Genomic DNA, 24,239 nt, shown 5'->3' on the forward strand with positions numbered 1-24,239 from the left:
GGCTGCTATGACGACTTAATTTCCCTTCGGGGATGAATAAAGTAATCTATCTATCTATCTATCTATCTTAAAGTCCTCAAAAAGCCAATTAATTTGCCTGGAATAATAATAATCCTTACAAATTCAATAGAGCCTCCCACGGTCTCCTGCTGTTCGGTTCTCGGGTCCTAATAACACAACAGACACACACACATGTCTGATCTGAGACGAACGGACACTGTCTCTTTTAAAGTCCCGCTGTTCGGGATCACTCGGCCTTTTCCGTGTCCTCCAGCCGGCGGTGTCACTCAACCCCGGTGGAGACTTCAGATCACTCCACACACCTCACTCTGCACCAGGGTAGGTCACAAACCACTGTCCACTCATCCACTGGGACCCAGTAGTGAACTGGTTTTATTTAACCCTGGTGTAAACCCTCCACGCTGCGTGTGTTTTCTGCACAGAAGCCGAACCAGCGTGTAGTTAGTGGACGGTCGCTATATTTAGCTGTACCCGAGGAGGGGGCTAAGCTAACGTGCTACATCGATGCTACTAGCTAGCGTGGGTTTGTTCAGTGAATCTGAGGCTTCAGGTCAGTGCCACGTTCCCGTTAGTCCACATTGACGTCGTGTGGACATGTGGGTTCAAACTCAACGCAATTGTCACACAGGACATGACGTGTTTGATCTGTTTGGTGGCGAGTTCTCCTCTTTGTTTACAAATGTAGCATTAGCACGTTCTGCAGGTTAGCTAGCTAGTGTCACGAACCGCTGTCCTGTCCGTGGGCAAACAAAAGAAAAGTAGCTTTTAATGTTGTGCTTTGTACTTTATTAACGACCCACAAGCTTTGTAGTGTTGCTCGCAGTTGGGGGGGAAGTGTTAATGTGTGCGTTCAACTGTGGATTTAAGCAGAACCCCATAGATCAAGAGGACATGCCTGCTAATCACCTTTCCCCTTATCTGTCCTTTAACCAGTGAACTCGTTGGCTTCAAATCTACCATTGCTCTTCATTCTTACTCAGACATTATCCCCCAAGTTTGCACATAAGAGAAAAAGCTTTTTAAACACTATCTGCAAATCTGTTGCTACTATCGCAGGGACTATTTCAGAGAACAGCTGCCCATTGGATTTGTCGTGCAGGACTTCCGATGATAAACCATGGATGAGGACGACAGCCAAGATGAGTTGATCAATCAGAACGCGTCCAGCAGCAAAGGGAGACGTGCTTCATTGTGGGCCATCTCAGGTAGCTATGGCAAACATTGGCGGATGACTGTTTTCACCACATTTCATAAAATATACGTGACCTTTGTATTGCAATATCCCCATCTTTCCACAGATGACTCGGATGATGATGAAGAGGAGTCTGAAGAGGGAGAATCTGACAGTGGTGATGAGGAGAATCACCCAGATGGAGAGGAGGAGGATGAGGAGGAGGAGGACGAAGAAGAAGGGAATGAAGAGGATGGAGGTAAGACGGCTGTAATCAACATAGACATGATTTGATTGTCATATTTCTGATTGCAGAAGACCCGCTTCATATAATGATTTAAATTTATTTATTAAACATCTTGCTAACTTTTTGCTGTCTGTTATTTAACAATCTGTGGTTTTCCTGTATATCTGAATGTGGACAAGTCTGACTTCTGCAATACACTTCACACTTACGTGACCATTTCCCACCACTTTGTGTTACGCAGCAATATTGTCTTTAGATATTGTCCATATTTTGAATTTTTGAGTTTTCTATCCACTTTTATCAGATGAAGAGGACGAAGACATCAAGGCAGAGGATGGCGCTTTAGGAGGGACCTGTGTCGACCTGGCAGAGACAAGCTCAGATGAGGACGCAGATAAATGTCCCATCTGCCTGAACTCGTTCAGCAGCCAACCTGTGGCGACACCAGAGAGCTGCGAGCACTACTTCTGCCTGGACTGCATCCTTGAATGGACCAAGGTGGGTGTGACTTAATGTTGCTGTTACACACTGCCTCATATCATAACTTTATCATCCATGGCAGATGAAGCAGAGTAACACAGTTGTTTTTGTTTTGTTTCCCACTATTTAGAACGCAAACTCCTGTCCTGTCGACCGTCTCACCTTCAATAACATATACCTCAGAAAATGCTTTGGAGGCAAAGTGAAGAAAATTGTGAGTTTCTCTGGAATTCTTTTTAACTCCCATTAACTTCATATACATTCATATCATGTCAACTAATTGCTTACATGGGTTTTTTGTGATGGCTGTTTTCATTTAGATCACAGTGCAGAAGCCTGTGAAGGAAGGTGTGGAAGAAACGGTCGATGTGGACCTGGAGCAGACCAATTGTGAGGTGTGTGGGGGCAGTGACCGCGAAGACCGCCTCCTGCTCTGCGATGGTTGCGATGCTGGGTGAGAAAAATTTATTGATTCATATCTTCATGTAAAGAAGTATATCCTAGTATCAACACAACAGTGAGTTTTACGCTGTTTTAGATCCTTAACAACCCTGATGTGAGAGTTCTTGTGGTGGACCGATTGAATCCCTTCTCTTATCACAGGTATCACATGGAGTGTCTCACACCACCTCTGGACTCTGTTCCTGTAGAAGAATGGTTCTGTCCTGAATGTGAAGCCAACAATCGTCACACAAGTAAACCTCCAAGTTATTTACCTTCTTATGTTCATACTTGGACAAACAATACTTTGCACTTGGGCAACATATAGTCCTTCACAGACTCTTAATATGGTTATCTCTCTATAAAAATATGCTTCCACATATCAAAACAATGCCAAAAGACAGTGAATTTTTCTAAAAGCTTTTCATTATATTTAAAGCGACACACTCATAAGCATCCTTTCAAAATAAGACATATATTTCTTCCGACTCAGGAGATGCAGTTGTGGAAGTTAGTGATACAGAAAGCCTTCCCTCTACCGCCCGTCCTGCCACCAGCCGCCACCAGCACCGCGCCACAGGTCCCACCAGAGCCATCGCCCGAACCCAGCAGAGCGAGAGGGTTCGAGCCAGTGTCAACCGATATCGCATCACACAGGCACGCACGTCACAGGTTTGGCATGAGGCGTGATGCTTCCGTCTTGGCTTATTTACATAACCTACTACCAAAGCAAATGCAAAAGACTGTATCTTGTAAAATGTTTCGATTCTCTAGAGTTTGTTGTGTCGATTAACGGATATGAGTCATTGTAATGTAAAGTAAATCATTGCTGGTAATGACATATAATGGCATGTGCTTTTGACAGTTTTATTTGACTGGTGTTTGAAATGCTTGCGTCAAGGAATTGTGTGTGTGTGTGTGTGTGTGTGTGTGTGTGTGTGTTAAGTAGTTTATTCAGCAGTGAACCAGTGGAGTAATGCAACATTTTGTCTCACCAGTTGGCTCCCACATATCTTATTCAGTCCACATGGCTGGATGACACAATAAATGCTGTGGTGGCTGGGCTCAACACCGCTGTGTATATACGGGACTTAACCCCTCGTGCTCGACCAACGCACAGGCGCAGGACTGGTTAGTGAGCGCACATGAAAAAAAACACATAAAAAAGTCCGAAGTGGGGTTAAAATAAACTGAGTCGTTGTGTTCTTGTTATTTGATGAACAGTAAAGCGTAGAAAGGTCGGCAGCAAGAGGACGTCTTCTGCGAAGGGTAAAGGTGCAACTACAGGATTCAGGAGGAGAAAAAGGAGAGGGAGGAGATCAAGAAAAGTGAGTGTGTCAACATCAGTCTTGACATTTAAATTGTGTTTATCAACACAGTTTCTTGATAAATTCCATGTCCCTATTTCTCGACTAGACGGGGAAAAAGACGGCCACTCCTCGGAGCCGTATTGCCAATAATCTTGGAATTGTAAAGGCCAAGAAGGGCACTGCGCTTCCGACAGTCTACCAGCCCTCCGAGCACACACTAAGCAATATGCGTGCTGACATAGGTGCTGCATCCCTCTCCATCTATGGAGATCCATTTGGCCTGGATCCATTCCCAGAACGGTAAGAGGACTTGCTCAGATGTGTGGCCTGAATATCATGTTTCAGACTTTATATTAAAATACTATGTTTCAGATGTTTTTTTCCCATAATCAAACTCAATTAAAACCAGTTTACACATTTAAAGTTAGCATTATTGTAATGATTGATTATCATCATCTATTACTGCACAAATGTGGATAATGCTAATGTCTTAATATGTTTGTGTCTAACAAGGCAGATTGTGACTTATGATTTTCTTTTAACCAGCGAGGAAGAGGAGCAGCAGCAGCAGCACGCCCACGTTACATCCCTGCTGGAGGCCAAGAGACGAGGAATCTCTCGCTCGGCTCTTCGCTCTCACCAGCCTGTAGCTCGACCAATCCGGGCCAGCCTTTCCAGGTAACATCACAGAACATTGTTACTGATGACCTTGATGATGACTCTGTTCAGTTCAAGCTGACATTATGACAGTGAGCACAATAACGGGACCTTGACACTGATGCAGCTAGATGCAATTTTATCATCTTTCATTTTATGATTTACACCTGCGTGAAAAGGGTCATAAGATAAGAAAAGAGCAGTTGATAAAACATATATGGTACCATACTAAAACGTTTCTTCTAAATCTACTGAAATTATGGTGTTTTTAGATCTTACCTTTTCCCTTAGTCAAAAATAATAAAGAAAATCATCTGCTACTAAGATTGGAAACAGAGTAGCAAATTCCAAGTCATACTCCGGGTCTTTCTGATCAAAATGGTATCAAGCTTGATCAATACTTTGAAAATCTAATTAAAGGTTTGCTATGCTACACCAGGAGGGGTGTGGATGTCCCCCAATCAGGGGGTGTGGTGGAGGCGGCTCCCGTGCCTGACCTGCTCGGCAGTATACTTACAGGACAGAGCATGCTCATGATGGACAGCTCTGAAGTTGTCATTCGTCGCGATGGTTCCCTTAAAGCTACCAAGCCAAGTAAGTCTTTGTTGCACATTTTTAAAGAACGTGTTATATGTGAGAAATACTTGTCATGTGACTATTGATGAAGCTATTCACAATAAATCCTGCTGTTCAAATGTTTTTAGATTAACCTAAACATGAATTCTTACCTATATAAATCTACGTCCAGTTGGTAAATAGCAAACTTTAGATTATTTAATAGTCCAACAGTGCTTCTTGTTCCCCCACATTGGCAGCGACTTATTCTCAGTAGATTGTGACTGACTGGGCGGTTTGTCATCTGTAATTCCACTTCTCTGGTTTTCGCTCTGAAAAGTATCGTGAGCACTTAACTTGTAAATTGGCCCTTTTGTATGTTTGTGACCTAATGTACGTTTTGTGTTTCCAGTTATGCCATCAACAATACAGCCAGGTAGCAGCAGCTCAGGAGATGCGACCATCAACCCCGGGATGTCCCCGATCCAAGGAGACAGTTCTCCGTCTCCCCACTTTAACGGACTCCTACCAGGATCCTCCCACAGCTCTATAAACAGACCTTTGTCCACGAGCTCTGTTCGCTCACCCACGTGTACCCCCCACTCAGCCATCCACACCCAAGCACCTCCCTTTTCTGATTTGCCAACTAGAGGTCATCCAGGTTTGCAGCCACCTCGTCCAAACAGACACACCCCCTCTCCTGGCCACCGGGGAACCAATGAGGTGAGAGCCTCCAGGGAAACCTCCTCCTCAGCCAGCCACACTGCACCAGGCTCAAACTTCAAGGGAACGATTCCATCACAGTCCCAGCCTAAAAAAGCAGCTGCAAAGCCAGCGTGGGTCGACGTAGCGGTGCTTCCTCGGATACCAAAAATAAAAAGGGAGAGTAGTGGTGAGTCAAATGATGGCAGCAGTCAAGGTGGCAGTAATAGAATCAGTAGTAGTAGTAATGGTTACGGCATGCCTGAAACGGGCATGAACAGCCTCGCTGGGGACAAGAGCCGGCAGCAAAGTGTAGACCAGCAGAAGGGCAGGGCTGATCAGGGTCAGGGCCAGAGGCACAGGTCAGACGGAGCAGGGTCATCATCAGCCTTCTCCAACTCCTTTTCCTCCTCTTCCACTGGGTTGCCCGCCAGCCAGTCACGGAATCCTTCATCTTCCTCATCTTCATCTTCAGTGAGCTTCCGCATTAGTGGGAACTCCTGGCAATCGAGGAGGCTCAGCGTTACATCACCCTCCACTAGTGGAGGCAGCGTGAAAGAACACCGGAGAGAAAAGGAAGATGAAACCAAGAGGAAACAGTTGCGCAGGGATAAGCAGATGCTACTCGCATCGCATACGCTGGTTAACGATGAACAAGACAGTACTAATATCTATGATCCCTTTAATCCCACTCTGTCAGACTCAAGCAGCTCAGACAGTGAAGCTGAGAGCTCAAGGCAGGATGAGAGCTCCCTACATGCCACACGTGAGTTCAAGGCTCCCAGTTTAAGAAGAAAGGAGGATGTAATGCCAAATAAGCAGTACCGGGTTTGTGTGAAAACTGAAGAAGAGGAGACTGAGGTCTCACAGGAGGAGGTGAGGAGAGCTGATGCTCGGGAAACCATATCACAGGAGGCCGGATGCTCACAGGAATACGTGAAGGTGAAAAAAGAATCAAGATTAGTAGACATTAAGGTGGAGAAACAAACATCATTACTTGACACTATAGTTAAGAGAGAGCCAGGGCTAGATGATGAAGGGGAAGCAGAAAGTAGTCACAATGCAACAATGGATTTTAATTCAGACACAGCTGACATCCCAGTACCTGCTCATCGTAGCCTCCATCTTTTAAAGACTGAGAAAGAGGAGAGTGTGGAGAGTGAAGGATCTCAACGTGGTGCTTTCCCTCACCGTAGGAAGGATTCATCAGCATCCAGCTCGGCTCCTACCAAGAAGAAACGAACAGAATCCACATCTTGTTCCAAGTCCCCATCAAGAGATCTGGGCCATAAGAGGAAAACCTCCAAAGCTCCAAAAGAGTCTCAGTCTAGCAGCTCAGAGACGGACAAAGGCAGGAGAGGAGACCATCATGCCTCTGACCAGGGAGGCAGGCAGAAAGAAAAGGAGAAGGACAGAGAAAGGAGTTCGAGAAGGTCAAGGTCCAGAGAGAGAAGGAAAGCACGCTCAACCTCACAGAGCTCTCAGTCCAACTCCCCTGATAAGAGCAGCAGGAAGAAACGGCGATCCCGGTCGCATTCCAAAGACAGGAAGCGATCTAGGTAAATATGTTCGTCCAATATTTATTTTGAGCATAGATTTAACATTTAGACATTTGTTGACCAATTTGTTTTGTCACCTACAGATTTATCTGTAAATGTTGATTTATTCTTTAAATTTTTTACCAGGTCTGTTTCCAGCTCGAGTAGCAGAGAACGTTCAAAGAGGAAGAAGCAAAAGAGCAAGGGAAAAATTGTGGACAGAGAAGGAGACCACAAGAGAGGACACATGTCAAAGGACAAGAGACCCGATCGATCCCGGTCCAAGTCGCGCTCCAGATCTAGATCCTTATCAAGATTGAAGGACGATAGACGGGGCTTGTCTCGTTCGAAATCGCGCTCAAAATCACGATCAAGATCCAGGGAAAGGAGGAAAGACCCCACAAGACAGCAACAACCATCCCAATCCTCCAGAGACAAAGTGGGGTCACGATCCAAAGACAAAAGGAGACTCCGGTCTAGATCGAGCTCAAAAGAGAGGATGACAGACGAAGGATCGAGCTCAAAAGAGAGGAAGAAAGAAGAAGGATCATCATCCAAGAGTTCACAGAAGAAATCGGGGTCCTCTGTTTCATCCTCTAAAGACAAAAAGCAGATACAAAACAAGAGAAAAGAGAAGGATGTCATTCAAAACTGGCGCAAAGAGGAGAAAAAAACAAAAAGGAGTAAAAAGGAGTTCCCCTCCTCGATTTCCACATCTAAAGTTAAAAAGGAAGTCAAAGACCACAGGGCAGACAACGAAGCCACAACAGCGGAAATGACAAAAGAGGTGATGGTTGTGAAAGAAATTAAGAAAGAAAAACGATCTCTATCTCTTGATATGTTTGAAGATGCTCCTCTCGCCAAATCAATTAAGACAGAAGAAGTCGACTCTTGGTCTTTGCAAGAAACCAAAGACATAAAAAAGGAAAGGATCGAAGAAGAACTCAGCCAGACTCGGATGTGTGGAATAAAGACTGAGACTCGTGAATTCACAATTAAATCAGAGCCAGGTTCCCCCAAAGTGTGCCACCTCACCTCATTCTCTACATTGGCAGCACCTGTCACAGATGCAGCCTCTCCTGAGTTAATGACCTCAGAGGAACAACCAAACGCTGCAGGGCCGACTCTCTCTGTGAAGCAGGAAGTTCTGCAACCCTCTGACTCTGATGACGACTTCAATGTGGACGTGATGCTTGACAACCTCGACTACGTGAAGTCCGAGCGCACAGAGGGAAGCGACGGCCTGGTCAAACAAGAGAAGGATGACGAGGAGGGGAAGAAAGAGGGGGAGCAGGTATCGGCTGTGGTTGGAGCCAAATCTAAGGCTCCAGTGAAGAGGGTCACCTGGAACATACAGGAGCCCGAGGGGCCCCAACCAGAGAAGTCTGCAAGCAGTAAGTGTTGCTGCCAGATCCCCCCCACTACCTCTGATCAGCTGTTCACGTTGGATCAATAGATCAAGCTCATACATGTTTATTATTATGATATTTAGCATTTCAATGTCCAACAGGAAGCGATTTTAAATGTGTTTTCTGTCTGGTTCCCAGAATTCCAGCCAAATGTTTTTTTTATTCTTTCTTTCACAGAGTTGGCTCGTTATAAATTGAAGCTGAAGCAGGAAGGAGCTCGCAGACCCTCCTCCACGGGTCAGAAATCCCTTCAGGTAAGACTGACCCACGTGTCCCTGCAGAGTTGAATCTGTTTTTTTTTGCATCAAGTTGTTTTCTTGAAATACTTCAAGAAAGCATGTAATGTGAATAATGACCAGAGGGTGGCAGTAGTTATCAAGAAATGTACTGTATTGTCTCCAAAGTCACATTGTTGAAACTGATACTGAAGCATTTCAGGGTAAACGAAAGTGAAAGCCTCACTGTGGACTTCCTCTCAGATTGAATCACTCTGTTTTCCACAAGAAATCTTCAATACAACCTCTACAAACATTATACGCCTGTATAAGATATATACAATTAGTAATTTGTTATTTGTGTATGTTATGTATGTTTGACATAGATTTGTGCATCATATTATTTTATGTATATGACTAACTAAATACAATATGATGCTTGTATGCAGTTGAAATATGAAAAGTCTGACCACAGGCTCGGCCCATTTTAATCTTCATGATCTTGGTTGTTATGGTAACTACGGTCAGGTTGAATCTATCAGTGTCTTCAAATCAACTCTTGTGAAAAACAAACTATTGCTTTTAGAGCTTGTTTCTCTAATTGATGTTCTCTATCGTACCTAAATGCCTAAAGAAACACATGTTACATCACACTTAATAGCTGCATGATGATTAGTTGATTCACTGAGTGAACATCAACTTTTTTTCTGACCTTTAAATGATTTAGGTCAATTTCCATGGAAGACCATTTTTTCAGTTCCGCTTATAACAGGATTTGATTCTTTTGTGTCTTGTGTGTATAAACTTTATATATTTGAGTTTTGGACTGATAAAACAAACTACCAGGACTTACCACAACAAAGTCATTGCTTGAGAGATACATTTTCAGATCAATTTATGATGAAAACTTTTGTAAGTTGTGTCCATAATGTAATCTTCCTTATTATCTCTGTTGACATTTAAAGGACATCACCGGTCAGTCCTCCAAAAAAGGTACTTCCTCTAGATCTGATGGCCTAAATCCAGAGGGCCTATCAGTGACTGGACAAGGGGATGAAGAGGAAGGAGACGTGTCAAATAAAGATAAGGTGAATATGCATTATAAATTATTTACTTTTTAACTGAATGTTTGTAATAATAATGATTTTAAAACTCGCGTTAAGAAGTGCTTCATTCCCAAAATCAATCCTCTCTTTAAAAAATACTGTTGTCTTTCTCCTTTGTTGTTTTTTTGAGATTATTCTTTATTTACAACAATAACATAACTGATGTTTTAATCATCCCAACAGTATTTGAGAAAGTTGCACATGCAGGAGAGAGCTATCGAGGAGGTGAAGCTCGCTATCAAGCCTTTCTACCAGAACAGAGACATCAACAAGGATGAATACAAAGACATTGTACGCAAAGCAGTCCAGAAGGTGGGTGACACATTTTGTCAACATACCGAAGGGTTGTGACTCATCAACAGCTTAAAGCACTGATACCTATTTGGTTAATAAACCAGACAGACTCTTAAAACAGGTATTCAGATGACTAAGATAATTTTGTTTAATCACTTTGTGTTCCTCGTCCTCAGGTGTGCCACAGCAAGAGCGGTGAGATCAACCCAGTAAAGGTGGGCAATCTGGTGAAGGCGTATGTGGACAAATACAAACATGCTAGGAAACATAGGAAAGGAGAGTACTCAGGTCAGGAGCCACAAATCTCCGACAGCCCCTGAGGAGTCGTGGACTTCAGGCAAGAGCAGCTGCACCCGCCACAAACACACAATCATGTTGTTCTACGTTTTAGTGATAACGGGTTGACCTCAGAGTCCCTCACTCTTCAAGATGGAACAGTGAAATCTCAAACTCTGACTCAAACCACCCATGGGTCTCCTCCTCTTGGACTGTCACTGCCATGAGCTAGACAGTTTGGGTCTTGCAGCTCAGAGAGTTAATGGGAGACTCTGGGGTTGTGCCTTAAAGAGGCAAATCTCGCAGGACCCTCTCATGGACTGATAAATCAGGTTGCATATCACTGGAAGGGTGCAGTTTGAACTTTGAGGTTTCTATGGTGACAGCAGGGGTATTCAACTTTTTTGTTTGTTTGTTAAGAAGTGACTTTAAAGAATGCAGTGAATGCATATTTCAAGATTTTTGTCACATCATGAGAGACACTTATGCAATTTTTGTAGAAAATTTCAGTAGCGAAATGAAACACTTTTAGATTTGGTTGTAAATAATATAGATTTGATATATCCTTGTATGTTCCTTACATCTGTGTTGCCTGCTCCGAATGACTTGACATAAATGGTTCTAGTTTGTAGATCTGATTGTGTTTTTTTTGTAATGTATTTAAAAGCCTCTGTTTCCTGTCTTCCACTTCTCAAATATCCATGTTGATATAGTCTGTGCACTACAGGGGAATTCTTCCTCGGTAGTTTGAAATGAACAATGGTCAATGAACAGTCAGTCTTCTAAAAAAACAGAAAAAAGCCTACTTGATTTCTTACGCTCTGAAAAACGGAACGACCTCGTTTTCAACCCCTTGACTAAAATGTTGAGAATTAGGGATTCTTTTATTTTTTGTGCCTAATGAGTTAAAGTAGTATTAAATTTTTTTTTACCATTTCCCTGAATAGGTGAAATTTTATTTGTTTTTGGGCATTCTGTTTTAAAGTCTGCAATGCTAATTGCTAAGTAATGTAGATTTAACTTTAAAGTGAAAAAAGGATTATAACACAGACTATATGCCTCAGTTAATAAACAAAAATGTCAATGTTTAGATTTCGTCCAACCGGTTGCTCTCATCTCCACAAACATTTTAACTACAGTGAATTTCTTTGTTTCTTTTTATATATAAAGTTTATTAATACATATGAAGCTAATTTATGGGCATAGTTTTGTGGAATTTGTGAGATCCATTTAATGTCTGTATATAAAAGATCATGGAACATCTTATAAACCAGAGAAATTTCCATTGTGGGTATGATAGAGTAAAAAAAAGAAAAAAGCCTTTAGTTGACAAATTTAACAAATAATTTCATTGTTAACCATCAAGTGTTCAATGCAGCCACATGAATGACTGCTTTAGTGTGTCTTCAGATATATGTAGCTTCTCTGCATTGCTTCCTTTAACGAAACTACTTTGTTTCTGTTCATCATTCTGTTGTCCACACTACTTAGTTTGACTACTGTAAAGACTTGTAGGGTGGGCGGTTGGACTTTGGCTTCCAGGGACTGGACAAATCTAAAGAAACAGGTGCTCATGTTTATCTGAATGTATATTTGTTTTGTTTCTGCATTTACTTGATCAAACACGGCCAGTGTTTCTAAGAGAGAACACAACAATAAATCGATGATAATGAAAAGGGTTTGGTCTCAGTTTAATTTCGAGTACTTACTCATATTCTGTCCAGTTGCCATATATCAGTTTTAAAGATTTGCTAATTAATGTGCTTACATCTGAACATTATCGCTACACTCACTTTTTCTCCCTGCCTGTAATCACCTGATTAGTTGAGTAGTTGCATTTCGGACTGAGAAACTGAAAAGTATCTCTTCTTATTGGTTTATAGTGAACAAACCTGAAGCCACAGTGTATGACTTTTGCATTGGAAGCTTATATATGGACTTCCAATTTTTAAGCCAAAATTTGAAGAAAAAAAAGCTTAATTCAAAATTAAGAAAACCATAGATTTGTCATATACTATATACACACATTTGTTAAAAATTCAGCTGTCAGTATTTCAACAAGAATGGGGGTTTTTTCAGGCCCAGTCGTACTCACCCATAGGAATTCTAAGTTTTGTGGTCAAAAAGGCCAAACCAACATTTCTTAGCCATTTACAAGTTGGTATTAATGAGCTGAGATGTCGTCATGAAGGGTTAAACCATTTATTAGAAATACAAAATACAAAATGACCAACAGAGGTATAATAAAAAAAGTGGTTAAAGGTAGAAGTGCAAATCAATTCACCACAGACATGTAAACATATTGCAGTCGGTGGCTGTATGACACAAAACAAATACGACCTCATAAATATGTGACCAGTAATCGCAAACCTTTGAGATTAGATTTACCATCATATTGGTCCTAATCTCTTTACTACATAGATCTGCTCAATACATGTTATTAAATAATTATGAATCATGGAAAACTTTATTCTAAAGCCTAGCTTGTTGCCTTTCACTTGAGTAACAGTCCCAGTAATGAAGGAGTCGATTTCTACTTTGTAGTGCTAGAAAATATCCGTTTTGTTTTTAACAGTTTGTGACTAATCAGAACAGAAGAGGATGCAAGGCAGCAACGTGGAAATACAGTAGATCGATAATTGCAAATTCTGCGACACCAAATAATGATTCTGTTCATTCTTGCTTCTGACGTAGCATATTCAACAAGGCTTTTTTTTTTTTTTGATGTCGAAGCTTTTGGTAAGAGCAGGATATCGTGCCCCATTTGTGTCCCATAGCATATTGAAGAGCTCCTTATTTGAGGCCAGTGCTGACTAAGTTTCAGATCTAATGCAGGAAGCTCGGCTCCTCATCTATCGGCAGACCGAACACGGAGTTGATGAGATCGTAGAGGCTGTTGTGCGACATCTGTAGGCTGACGTTGGCGCTGTGAAGAGACGAAGCGCCCTCCATCTGGGCCATCTCATGAAAGTGTCGACAGATCAGAGGAACCACCTACGGAGGGAGAGGGAGAGACTTATTAGCTGAAGTCAAAATAGTGGGGTTGAGGTGACGTAGAAGGTGGAAAAGAAAAATCTGAATGCCGTATCCTGCCTGTACATCTTGAGGGAAATTTGTTCTGTAGTTTTTGCGAAATCCTGCAAACAAACAAATGGAACAAAACTTCCTTCGGAGATAAAAAAAACAAAACAATTCATACCTTGACAGTGATGAGTTTCTTCTCCAAAGCTTTTCCATCAGGAAACTTCTCTCCGAAGCACATGTTGATGGTGTATTCAGGAGAGCCCCCGTTGTTCTCTTTAAACTTTTTCAGATCTGTGGCAGACAGATATTTCACAGTATAAACTTAATGCAGATAAAAGTTCTAATACTAGTAACAAGACCTATACGTTTAATTCACATCGAAGCAGACAGGAGATCCACACTTACCATTCACATACTTCTCGAAGCTGAGGAGCTCAACCCTCGTGTTCTGGGGCAGCTTTTTGGGGTCTGGCAGAGCCACACTGGGGTCACTGGTGCTGGCGAACACGTGGCACCTGTCCTGCCTCCAGGCGTAGATACCAGTGTCACAGACCTCCAGCAGGAGACCCCTCTGGATGCTGTTGAGGATGCGGTTGGTGAATTCGATCTGTTGTAAACAAGGCTGTGTTTAGAAAAAGTCCTGTTAACACTAAAACTATTAAAGCGTCCTTGTCTCAAGGACAATGAACATCTGTATAATGTATTACGTATTATACGTAATACATGTATTATATAACATTTGTATAACGTCTGTGGGTCTGTGGGTTGGCAAATGGGTCAAACCAAACCAGAGGTCAAAATCTGGGAAGATACTTTTTTTATGATTTTATTATTTTTATTTCACCATATCAGAATGACGCAGACCTTTATGGTTGTCCTGGGTATTGATATCCATCATATAATCCCTTCCTGGGCACAATGTTCGTTTTGCTGCAGCGATGATTCATGTTGAACTGAATTTCAGAGCTTTTATTAGTAAAACTTGTGAGCTTGAGTCTGAAGATTGTGTTGATTTCTTAACAAAAAAATTAACAGCAGATAAGTAATTCATCTAAACTTAATTTAACCAACATGTTAACAGCAATAAAGCCAAATCAGTTAGTCAATTTATGGAAAACATCTACTATCAAATCTGCAGATGAACCACGTAGGATTACCGCAACACATTCTAACTTCCCTCTGCACCGTAGACTGAATATAAAACAATGGCATAAGTCTGAGGGAGCTCCAGGGCATTACCACAGGCCTACGCAAACACATTCCATCCAGGCATGATAAGAACAGGCCCAGCACCAGTTAGTATTAGGTAAAAAACTGCCCCCTCAGATGATCTCACATTCACCCAACTAACTCCAGAAAGAGTGCCGACACGGTCTTTAGAGCTGAGGGATTACGTGTTTACCTGGAGCTAAATCAGTTAACATGAATCAGTTGAAATCAAACTGATCAAAGTTCTTTGAGGGAGAGTTGTTCCCACGATGTTTACTGCCCCCCTCCTAATTACCAGGTCACATGGTGACGAGGATGTATTGCACGCAGTACAATTACACATGATCAGTATCCCATATACTTCAGGTCATTTTTTCAATAGTGATGCGAGACGCATTCCTGACAATGGTTTCACACTGTTCCTCAAACCCACACGTAGCTAACCTGCATGTAAACAAGGCATGATTTAAAAAGAGAAATACAGAGGATGTGGTTTGTTGGGTAACACTCGATGCTCACAATAACTTTGTTGACTCCAAAGGGCATGTTTAAGTTCTGACTGACCTCTGTCTGAACATACATTTAGCCATATGTTGAACTTTTGACTGTTCAAAATCAATATCTCACATCATCTCACGGCTGTACAAAAAAATGTAATGTTCATTATTAGTCCAAGAGACATATCAGAGCCTAAAATACTGGTTCTTTCCAAAGGTAGATTGTCCACAGTTGACCAGCTAAACTACTGGGAGGCACCGTGTAGGACATATTAAAGGACAGTGACGGGGACAGGAAAGGTTAACTGCAGGAAAATATACTTTATAGACAATAAACTCTTAATATGTCTTTTAAAACTGTTCTTCAGTAGTTGCTGTCCAGATGATACAACCATGTACCTGTTTGTGGTCGAGCAGGCCGTCAGTGGAGGGGAAGCAGAGGTGTTGGCCCTTGAGGTCGGGGGCCTCTTGCTGATAGTGGAGCTGGAGACATGCGGTGGACAATATGACCTTTAGCATTTCTTTTTTCCTGTAGTGGATGGAGACCTCCAGGTCATAGATAGTTGGCTGCTGAGCTGAGATGATGACTGGTGTCGGATTTACTGCAAACAACACACAATAGAAGTTCACTTTACAAATTTGAGATTTTTTACTTTCTTCCTGGACAGCATTTTGTTTCGGTGGAGGAATTTACCCTCGTAGAAAGACTGTTGATCTGGATAAACTTGCGGCTGGCTCTCTGCTGCAACAGTATAACTTCCAAGGATGGCTGGATCGGGCTGGCCGTAGTTCTCCACCCACAGTTGTTCCTCTATGATAGACGATAAAAATCTGGTTTAACTACATTCAACCACAATTATAAACCATGTAAAATCAGATAGGGAGGTTATTATAGACTCATTAAAAGAATTTCCCTTTGCAAAAAGACACCTCACCTATTGGTTGGTTGCCCAGATCCAAGGCCGTGAAATTATTCTCCAGATTGTACTGCTTCTGCAAAACAATACAGAGAGTAAAGTTGCCTGCTGAAACTCCTCTACACAGAGAAGTGAAAGTGTGCTCTCAGCAGTACTGCACCTCATTTCCTAGGGGGAACAACTCCGTGGGAGAGCAGTAGATATCTGGAGTCATGACTGTGTCCTCCTGGGAGTCTTGTTTTGGCAAGTCTGTCTGTCGGTCTGCAAGAAAACAAGGAAGTGTGCATTTTACACACAAACTCCACAAACGGTTCCACAGCGAAAGCCTCGGATCAAACAAGCAGCTGCCTTACGCTCGGTGTTCATGATCTGGTAGATCTTGTGGGGGTCGTCTGAGTTCTTGGAGCTGTCCTCGATCATCCTGAAGCGCCCCGAGAGGTTGTTGAGGGCGCAGCGGAAGTTGGTTTTCCACCGGGCCTTGTCATTGGGGAACTCATGGATTTTACCACTCGCCACTGCCCAAGCCTGCGAATCACACAGAGAACCCCAGTGTTAATACATGTCGGTACTTTTCTTAGCAGTAATTTGAGACCTTAAATTACTACTTCAAACGTGTCTGTACTTCTCATCGAGTCTATCCATATAAAAGCTTAAATTACTAGTTACATTACAGATTAGGGTTTAATTTAATGACTAATATAATAACACTTGAATAAGTGTTTACACTAATCGTTTAAAGGACACTCCTCAATCCACCTGTGAACAAAAGGACTATAAAAAAGGAATCACTTTCACACTGAACGCTGACTTAATTGTAATAACATTCCAAACATTATTACGGTGTTGCGTCATAAAAGTTGTATCTGCATTCGGAAAAACATCTCCAGTTTCAGTGAAACTTAGGGATCACTCTTCATAATGAAATTGATCACCGTTTGCCTGCTTTTACTTGTAATAGAGTATTTTTTATATATATATATATATTTAAAGTGCAGCACTTATATTTTGCTTCCTCTTTACTTAAGTGCAGGTGCAACTTCTGGTGTTTGTAAGCGGTTATTGCCTCTGACTCACAAATAAGGACTCTGACAGAAATGAAATGACGCCCTAAGTTTATTTTTGGCACAGCATCAAACTTTAAAACTTTTCTGGGAAATAACTTCAGGAAATAACACAGCACCAGTACAGTTGTCAACAAAGTCATTAACATGTTATCTAATCCAGATATAAAAGCTGGACTGCGGTGACAAGTTCCACAGAGGCTGTTAAACTTACCCGAAATATTTTGCTGTCCTCATCCTTGCAGTCCTTTCTGGAGTTGTGCTTCCAGGGGACTCTGAACTGGTATTGGTCCACATAGCGCAGACCTGTGTACTGGCCCGTCTCCACCTGCTCTATGAGCCAGGTGGCAAACTGAGGCTTCTGATGGCTGGGAGGAAAATAGACAAATCAGTTCTGTTGTTGTTTTTTCTTTGTAATGACATATTTTAAAAAAAGTAGAGCAACAGGGAGGAAACAGGAAAATCAGCCCACACAGTGCAGAGCAGTGTTGTTCTCTCTGACTCTTAACCACACAGAAGCCCGTGTTCTTAAATGTGGTGTGGCACACTTTGCTACACAGCAGCTTGTGTTGCACTAAACAGAGCTGAAGACAAGTACACACACAGCAGGATTTACAGGAAGGAAATGCCTCACAATATGAACAAGTCACTCCCAACAAATGAAAACAGACACACATTGATAATGGTTCTCCTTACCTTTGCATTTCTCAGGAGATGTCACTCTGGTTTGACTCTGGTTTAGATCCAGCTGTAGCTCTGGTTCCTCACTTCTCATTGTCAGCATTTATAGAAAGCACAACCTGTGATGTCAGGGGAGGGGGGCGGGCTTAGCGGACAGCCACACGTCACTTTGTTTCTGGTGCCTTTGGCTGGTGAAGACGCCCCCTACAGACCAGACGTGGAGAGTAAAGCTGTGCAAATTCTTCGACTCAGAAATGAAGGAGAGAAACTGAAACTGAGATATTGATCAGGGTTTTCTTGCATCACCACGTCATCATCCGGTTTTTTCATCATCCAAGATTAATGTTTTCTCAAATGTTTTTTTTTCTGTCCTGGAGCTCAGGGATTTTCCTATTGGCTATTAATACATAATATATTAAAATATGTTCTTCTTTATTTTGACGTCATACACAAAGCATTGTTCAACCCTTGTGTATTCATAAGACACCTAAAGTAAAGTTGCAGCGGTTAATCAAAGAAATCCCCCCCTTCTTTTCCAAACAACACAAATTATCAAATCAGCTTTAACATAACTTCCCCTCCGGAAGCACGACTCAAGTGCTTTACCAAAGGAAATCAGCACAAATGGAGAAGGAGGTTTTACTAAAAAGAAACCTACTTGAAACGTGAATTTAGAAAAAATTCCGAGCTCACACACTGAACACGCTCTGTTCCTCTGGAATGGAGCTGAACCTGTCAGTCTCCGGGGCCAATGTAATGTTCCTGAATGCTCCTGTGCACGTAAGGATCTTTTTTTTAGATTAGATTAGATTAGATTCAACTTTATTGTCATTGCACAGTACAAGTACATATGCAACGAAATGCAGTATAGCGTCTAACCAGAAGTGCAAAAAAAGGCAGTAAAGCGCAGAGTATTGTGCATATATTGCAGAGTATTGTGCATATTATGCAGAGTATTGTGCATATTAAAGTGAAAATGTAATAAATAGGATCTGTACAGTAGAAATATATATGGAATATAACAGTATTAACAGGAATTGTAAGATATAAGGACGATGAATACACTATGAGCAGGCTAAAAATATAAATATATATAAATATGAATACACTTTTACATCCAAACAAATGTGCAGGCTTAATATTTCAAACAACCCATGCACCATGTTGTTGTAATGTTGGACACGCAGATCCAGATGTACCAAACAACATGCTGGTTAAATACCTCACATAAATTCATAATAGCATTTCAAGATTCACACTTTCTGTGAACAGTTTCAGTTGACAGCAGACATGTGGTTGAGTAGAAATTGTCCCCTCTGCTCTAACCTGACTGATCACTCCCTTTAAGAGAAACCACAAAGTTCCTGTGAATTTGTACAATAGAATCCACCAGTTGCAGAGCTTTCATAAATCTGCAGCGTGTGGGACTTTCAGAGTGAGGATCCTGCAGGTGTGAGCTTGTGGGCGAGAGTGACGCGGGGTTCCCCTCCTCTCAGTGATTAAGACTTGAGTCTGCATCACGACAAGTCTTAGCTCCCTCCAATTAAAACTTCACTTCCTCATTCCACCTCAGGGAGAGGGTTCGCTAAACCTAACTGTGAAATGTGGTTTTTATCCTCAGCCCCCTCACAGGGTCTTTTCTGACCTTTAAACACGGTAACGGTACCAAAAGGTCAGGGTCTCTAACAGGGGAGAAGTGCTTTATGTTTTCTGACCACGTCCTGATTGCATACTATGGGATAGGGATGTTCTCGGGCATCATGGTGCATATGCAGTGGCCTGTCAGAGTTAAAAAAAATGCACCCCTAGCACGCAGTATTAGTTTTCAATAGAGAAGCGATACAGGCTTGAATGGAGCACTTCCCTTTTCCTGAGCATTGGAAGTGCTGAGGGCCCATCATGGCTGCCAAGAAGGACGGAAGTACACTGCTTATATCAAAATACCACATTAACGGTGACATCCTGTTATAAACCCTCATTCACGATTCAAAGGAAATATCTGGGTTTTTTCATGTATCTGTACTTTACTAGATTATTATTACCCTTACTACATATACAAGCAAATATCTGCATTTTCAACTTTACTATACAAAGCATTGTGTTACATGTTCAAATTGTATATTATATTAATTAAGTAATCAATGAGGAGTCGGAAATTGGTCAATTGATCCAATTAGCACCGGGAGGTAATATTAGACCCCCCCCCCCCCTCCTGCAGTGGCAGCATCACTGGTGTAGAAACAACTGAAATTTTGTAAGATTGACCGCTGCATTAGGGAAGAAGATACACTCTGCAAGTACTTTTACACTTTTTAAGTATATTTAAAAGAAAGTGCTTCGTTAATTTTAACTAAGTAGAAAAGTCAATATGGTACCTCTTCTTTGATTTGAGTACGTGTTAGTCTATTTATTTGTACTTTTGCATGAGTAAAATTGTTTGAGTACCTCCTCCACCACTGTCTTTGGAATTCTAGTTTCTTCTGGTTCATACGCATCTCTGTCTCTATCTATCCAACACCCACACACACTCTCTTAATCACGAGGCCTTGCATCATCGTTTATAAAAAGAAAGCACCTGGCTGTTGTGGCACAGGAGTTTCGGGTTATTTCAAGGAACCTGACACCTTGTCCAAACAGCCACACCCTGACCTGTATGAATAACAGGTGTCGGGCTTCAACTTAAATCCCTGTGAGTATGTGTGTATGTAAAAAATATTTTTGTTGATCTGAAATTTGAGGTTTTAATCATTGGTACTGTTACTTATTGTATATTAAAATTTTAGGAATAGTTTGTGGAACTTTTGGGAGAATTGAGCGTCATATGAATTTCCACTATCATAGGGGTTATAAATGTTTGACCGACCACAGACTTCCTGTGGGTTTAAACTCGTATATTTTTCCGAGACGCCATAGTCTGGAATAAATTTCACAATATCCGATGAGTCAGTTCTGGGTCAGGAAGTGAATCCTTCGCTTAAGGTGCTGCAGGTTCCAACAAAAGACTGAATATGAAAATACATTTTTACAAACTATAAGGTGACCAAGATACAGGGAGTCAGTCGAGTGGTTCAGCATCTTCCAACATATTTATCACACAATTAGAACACTTGGTTGTCTTGTTATGACACTGACAGCTTCATCAGATGCAGCTTTCATGTAGCATCAGGGCAGATGACATTGAACTCTATAGAGTAGTGTAGTGTTTTCACTCAGCGCCCCCTGCTGACAGGGTGAGGTTATGGCACTAATGGAGTGCCGTGGGGGGAAATCCTAGAAGATGAAAGTGGGAATTGCCACACAAAGTGTGGTCATTCCCATAGAACCACACAGGATGATGTAACTCTCTAGTACCTCGAAGTCAGATTGTATTACACAGTAAACATACACACAGGATATTGTCCCTCTGTCACGGCAGGAAGTCTCAGATCATAATTCTCAACTCAGCTATATGAAGAAAGAAGAAATGTGAGAAGAAATGGGATCTTTCTATTGGAGACTGGTTTGTCTTTCTCATGAATTGTTCATTATTTATTCATTTATTTTGTGAAATGGTGTAAATGTAACCTTTATGTAGAAGAAAAGTTTGAAAACAGAGCTTTCAAACTAAAATTAGGAAAATAATTCATGTATACGAAACGAAATTGGCCCTTAATCATAAGCTTCCTCCTGATTATGGTGAAGTCTTTAGTTAGACAGCTTAAAAACGGTGTTCTTGTCCTCTTGCACCTTGATGTTGACTAATAGAGTGTGATCTGTGTGAGTTTGGAAACTTGAATTCAACTTGAATATGGCCACTCGCTTTTTAACTTTGCCTCAAATGTTTGGAAAATAAGTCAAGATGAATTTCCAAATTATTATTTACTCTGATTTCTCCAAAGGCCTATTATGAAAAGTGAATGATGTAGCAGTTTGCTGTGGAGGCTGAAAGTCTGAAGATCTGATTGTGGAAGTTGTTTCTTAACTGTAGAACTCTTGTGCAGGCGAGTTAGTAAAACAGTCAGCACTGAGGCTCAACCCAGAGGAAACCACCAGTTGACAGGGAATCCCCCTTTCTTCTGGTGTCAGACGGATCTGCACCAGATGCAGGAGGAAGTGTAATTTTTTCTCGCCACCAGAGGGCGCAAGAGTCCCACTTCTATTTATGAGGTCTGTCTTCACGACTTGTCACTGCCAGAGTTTGCAGACTTTTAACATGAGCAGTTTCCAAGCACATTTCTTTCAACAGTGAAATAAAGCAAATTTAACTAGAGAGATAACGACATTAATGGAGCGATTTAAAGATCCATGGAGAGGATGGAGAGGTGACGTTTCGCTGTCCAGTCCGATGTGGTGCTGAAATGCTTCGTACCTCGAGTCGGGCTTTGATTTCTCAACGTGGAACAAACAAACACACACTGGAGAAACTTCCTGCACTCACACAACCTCACAGCTCAGGAGCCTATAGGACTGGAGAAGAACTTATAGAGAGATACTGAAAGGTGCCAACACAGCGGCCACCTGTGCGCTGAGGTGAGACGCGAACCTTCAGTCTTTGTCATAATAAACATGATGTTTCACTTTCAGATGAATCGCGTCCCTTCTTCTTTCCGGGAGCTTCATAATCGCCATGTGATTGTTCCTGCGGTTCGTGTCGTTCGTGTGGAGAAGCTGTAGCCTGGATACAGGAGCGAGCGTCCTTGGTATGTTTGTGGTTGTAAAGAGCCAGAGTAGAAAGATGGCTGGGGGGGGGGGGGGGGGTGTGGGGGTTGTGGGTGGAGGGGGGGGGGGACTGATAATTTGAAGACTTGCCAGGGGTGTACATTGTCAAATTCAAAAGGCATTTTCAAAGAAGCAAACCATTCACTTTTTCATTCTCTCTCTCTCGCTCCCATTTCTTTCTCTGTCTCCCCCCTCCTCCTCCTCCTCCCTCTCTCTCTCTCTCTTTCTCTTCGCCCGGGTTGCAGCCCGTTTTTTGAATCGACCAATGGGGGGGCGACTTCAGACTCAGAGACATTGGAATGTAAATGAGCCCAGCGCGTGCTCCCGGGCGCAGTGAAAGCTCGGGATTGTTTATTGAAGCTCCCGGAGCCACGCGCCTGGCCCGGGAGGGGGGGGGTGGGGGGGAGTCACACAGCGAGGGCGGGGCCTCATCACGAAGCGTGCGTCTCCCAAAAAAAAGTAAGGGGGGGGTGGGTGGGTGGGTGTTGGGGGGCGCGTGTTGAAAAAGAGGAGTGCTGCCAAAGTTTGGGTCAGATCGGCTCGTGGAGTAAAGCCACACGGACCCCCCCCACCCACACACACACACGCGAAGGACACGAGAGCTGTGCACTGCCAAAGCCCCCCCCACAGCATCCATCACCACGACCACCACCACCACCGAGAGGATGGAGACCACCACCATCACCACCACGCAGACCACCGCCTTCACCTTTGCACTGAAGGAGAGACACCCCACCCTCAGCCTGCACGCCCCGGCCCAGGACTGCTCCGTGCCCCCCCACCCGGACCCCCGGCACCCGGACCCCAGGAACCCGGACCCCGGGCACCAGGACCCCGGGAACCCCAAGGTGCTGAAGAGGCAGCGCTCCATGTCCCCGGAGCTGCTGCGCTGCAAGCGGCGCCTGAGCTTCACGGGCCTCGGGTACTCCATGCCCCCCCCCCAGCAGCCCGTGGCCGTGGCGCGCCGGAACGAGCGCGAGAGGAACCGGGTCAAGCAGGTCAACATGGGCTTCCAGACCCTCAGGCAGCACGTGCCCAACGGGGCCGCCAACAAGAAGATGAGCAAGGTGGAGACCCTGAGGTCCGCGGTGGAGTACATCCGGGCGCTGCAGCAGCTGCTGGACGAGCACGACGCCGTGTCCGCCGCCTTCCAGTGCGGGCTCCCGTCCCCCTGCGGGCTCCCGTCCCCGTGCGGGCTCCCGTCCCCGTGCGGGCTCCCGTCCCCGGCCGTCTCCACCAGCTACTCCGCCGAGCCCGAGTCGCCTCACTCCACCTACTCGTCGGATGAAGGCGGCTACGAGCCCCTGAGCTCCGAGGAGCAGGAGCTGCTGGACTTTACCACCTGGTTCGACAGGTACTGAGGCTGAGACTGGGGGTCAAACCAAACCCACCACACCCCCCCACTCACACACACACAGCAGCGTCTGTGCGTAAAAAGCAGCTGACTTCTCTCAGAAAGTGCTGACATAGACTTGACACAGGCATCGGATCGGTGTCGCCCTCTGTGCTTGGAAGTGAACTGTTGCCTGCCTCCCTCGTCCGGGCTGCTTCTGCAGGAGCAAAGCAAGAGAGAGAGAGTTGCAGAGAGAGACAGAGACAGAAAGAGAGAAAGAAAGAGAGAGAGAGCCTCTTGTTGCATTAAGCACAAATAGTCGTCCTGAAGTCCCAACGACCAGGAGGGAGTTGGACTCACTGGAAGGAAAGAACTGTTGATGTTATGTTTGAATAAG

General features: G+C 43.2%; 3 protein-coding genes across 3 annotated transcripts; 2 read left to right on the plus strand and 1 right to left on the minus strand.

The window, feature by feature from the left end:
- The first annotated feature begins 269 nt into the window (after nucleotides 1-269).
- phrf1 (PHD and ring finger domains 1) lies at nucleotides 270-12,101 on the plus strand. Its single transcript, XM_061075850.1, has 19 exons — nucleotides 270-339; nucleotides 1,078-1,226; nucleotides 1,320-1,451; nucleotides 1,744-1,937; nucleotides 2,050-2,133; nucleotides 2,240-2,373; nucleotides 2,523-2,614; nucleotides 2,854-3,032; nucleotides 3,359-3,491; nucleotides 3,585-3,688; nucleotides 3,777-3,970; nucleotides 4,217-4,348; nucleotides 4,767-4,921; nucleotides 5,295-7,143; nucleotides 7,270-8,516; nucleotides 8,709-8,785; nucleotides 9,712-9,834; nucleotides 10,036-10,164; nucleotides 10,323-12,101. Exons 2-19 carry the CDS (start codon nucleotides 1,139-1,141, stop codon nucleotides 10,464-10,466), a joined length of 5,190 nt encoding a protein of 1,729 aa, XP_060931833.1. The 5' UTR covers nucleotides 270-339; nucleotides 1,078-1,138; the 3' UTR covers nucleotides 10,467-12,101.
- Nucleotides 12,102-12,610: 509 nt separating this feature from the next.
- Nucleotides 12,611-17,897, minus strand: irf7 (interferon regulatory factor 7). The gene is made up of 10 exons (XM_061075851.1): nucleotides 17,827-17,897; nucleotides 17,345-17,498; nucleotides 16,423-16,594; nucleotides 16,230-16,330; nucleotides 16,088-16,145; nucleotides 15,847-15,963; nucleotides 15,552-15,754; nucleotides 13,852-14,053; nucleotides 13,622-13,737; nucleotides 12,611-13,416 (listed from the first exon to the last, which is right to left on the minus strand). The coding sequence occupies exons 1-10, from the start codon at nucleotides 17,832-17,834 to the stop codon at nucleotides 13,249-13,251; spliced, it is 1,299 nt and encodes a 432-aa protein (XP_060931834.1). The 5' UTR covers nucleotides 17,835-17,897; the 3' UTR covers nucleotides 12,611-13,248.
- Nucleotides 17,898-23,174: 5,277 nt separating this feature from the next.
- ascl1b (achaete-scute family bHLH transcription factor 1b) lies at nucleotides 23,175-23,870 on the plus strand. The gene has a single exon (XM_061077377.1). The coding sequence runs from the start codon at nucleotides 23,175-23,177 to the stop codon at nucleotides 23,868-23,870; it is 696 nt and encodes a 231-aa protein (XP_060933360.1).
- The last annotated feature ends 369 nt before the right edge of the window (nucleotides 23,871-24,239 follow it).

The sequence above is a fragment of the Limanda limanda genome, chromosome 8 (genome assembly GCF_963576545.1).
Source record: "Limanda limanda chromosome 8, fLimLim1.1, whole genome shotgun sequence".
NCBI classification, from domain to species: Eukaryota; Metazoa; Chordata; class Actinopteri; order Pleuronectiformes; family Pleuronectidae; genus Limanda; species Limanda limanda.

What these genes read in the sequence shown, in the direction of transcription:
- phrf1 (XM_061075850.1), top strand. Translation starts at nt 1,139, where the DNA reads ATGGATGAGGACGACAGCCAAGATGAGTTGATCAATCAGAACGCGTCC. An exon ending in GAGGCAAAGTGAAGAAAATT is followed by an intron (nt 2,134 to 2,239) that starts GTGAGTTTCTCT and finishes GTTTTCATTTAG; the next exon opens with ATCACAGTGCAGAAGCCTGT. An exon ending in ACGTGTCAAATAAAGATAAG is followed by an intron (nt 9,835 to 10,035) that starts GTGAATATGCAT and finishes TCATCCCAACAG; the next exon opens with TATTTGAGAAAGTTGCACAT.
- ascl1b (XM_061077377.1), top strand. Translation starts at nt 23,175, where the DNA reads ATGGAGACCACCACCATCACCACCACGCAGACCACCGCCTTCACCTTT.
- irf7 (XM_061075851.1), bottom strand. An exon ending in TCAACAGTCTTTCTACGAGG is followed by an intron (nt 15,755 to 15,846) that starts GTAAATTCCTCC and finishes TGTTGTTTGCAG; the next exon opens with TAAATCCGACACCAGTCATC. An exon ending in GCCTGCTCGACCACAAACAG is followed by an intron (nt 14,054 to 15,551) that starts GTACATGGTTGT and finishes TGTTTACAACAG; the next exon opens with ATCGAATTCACCAACCGCAT.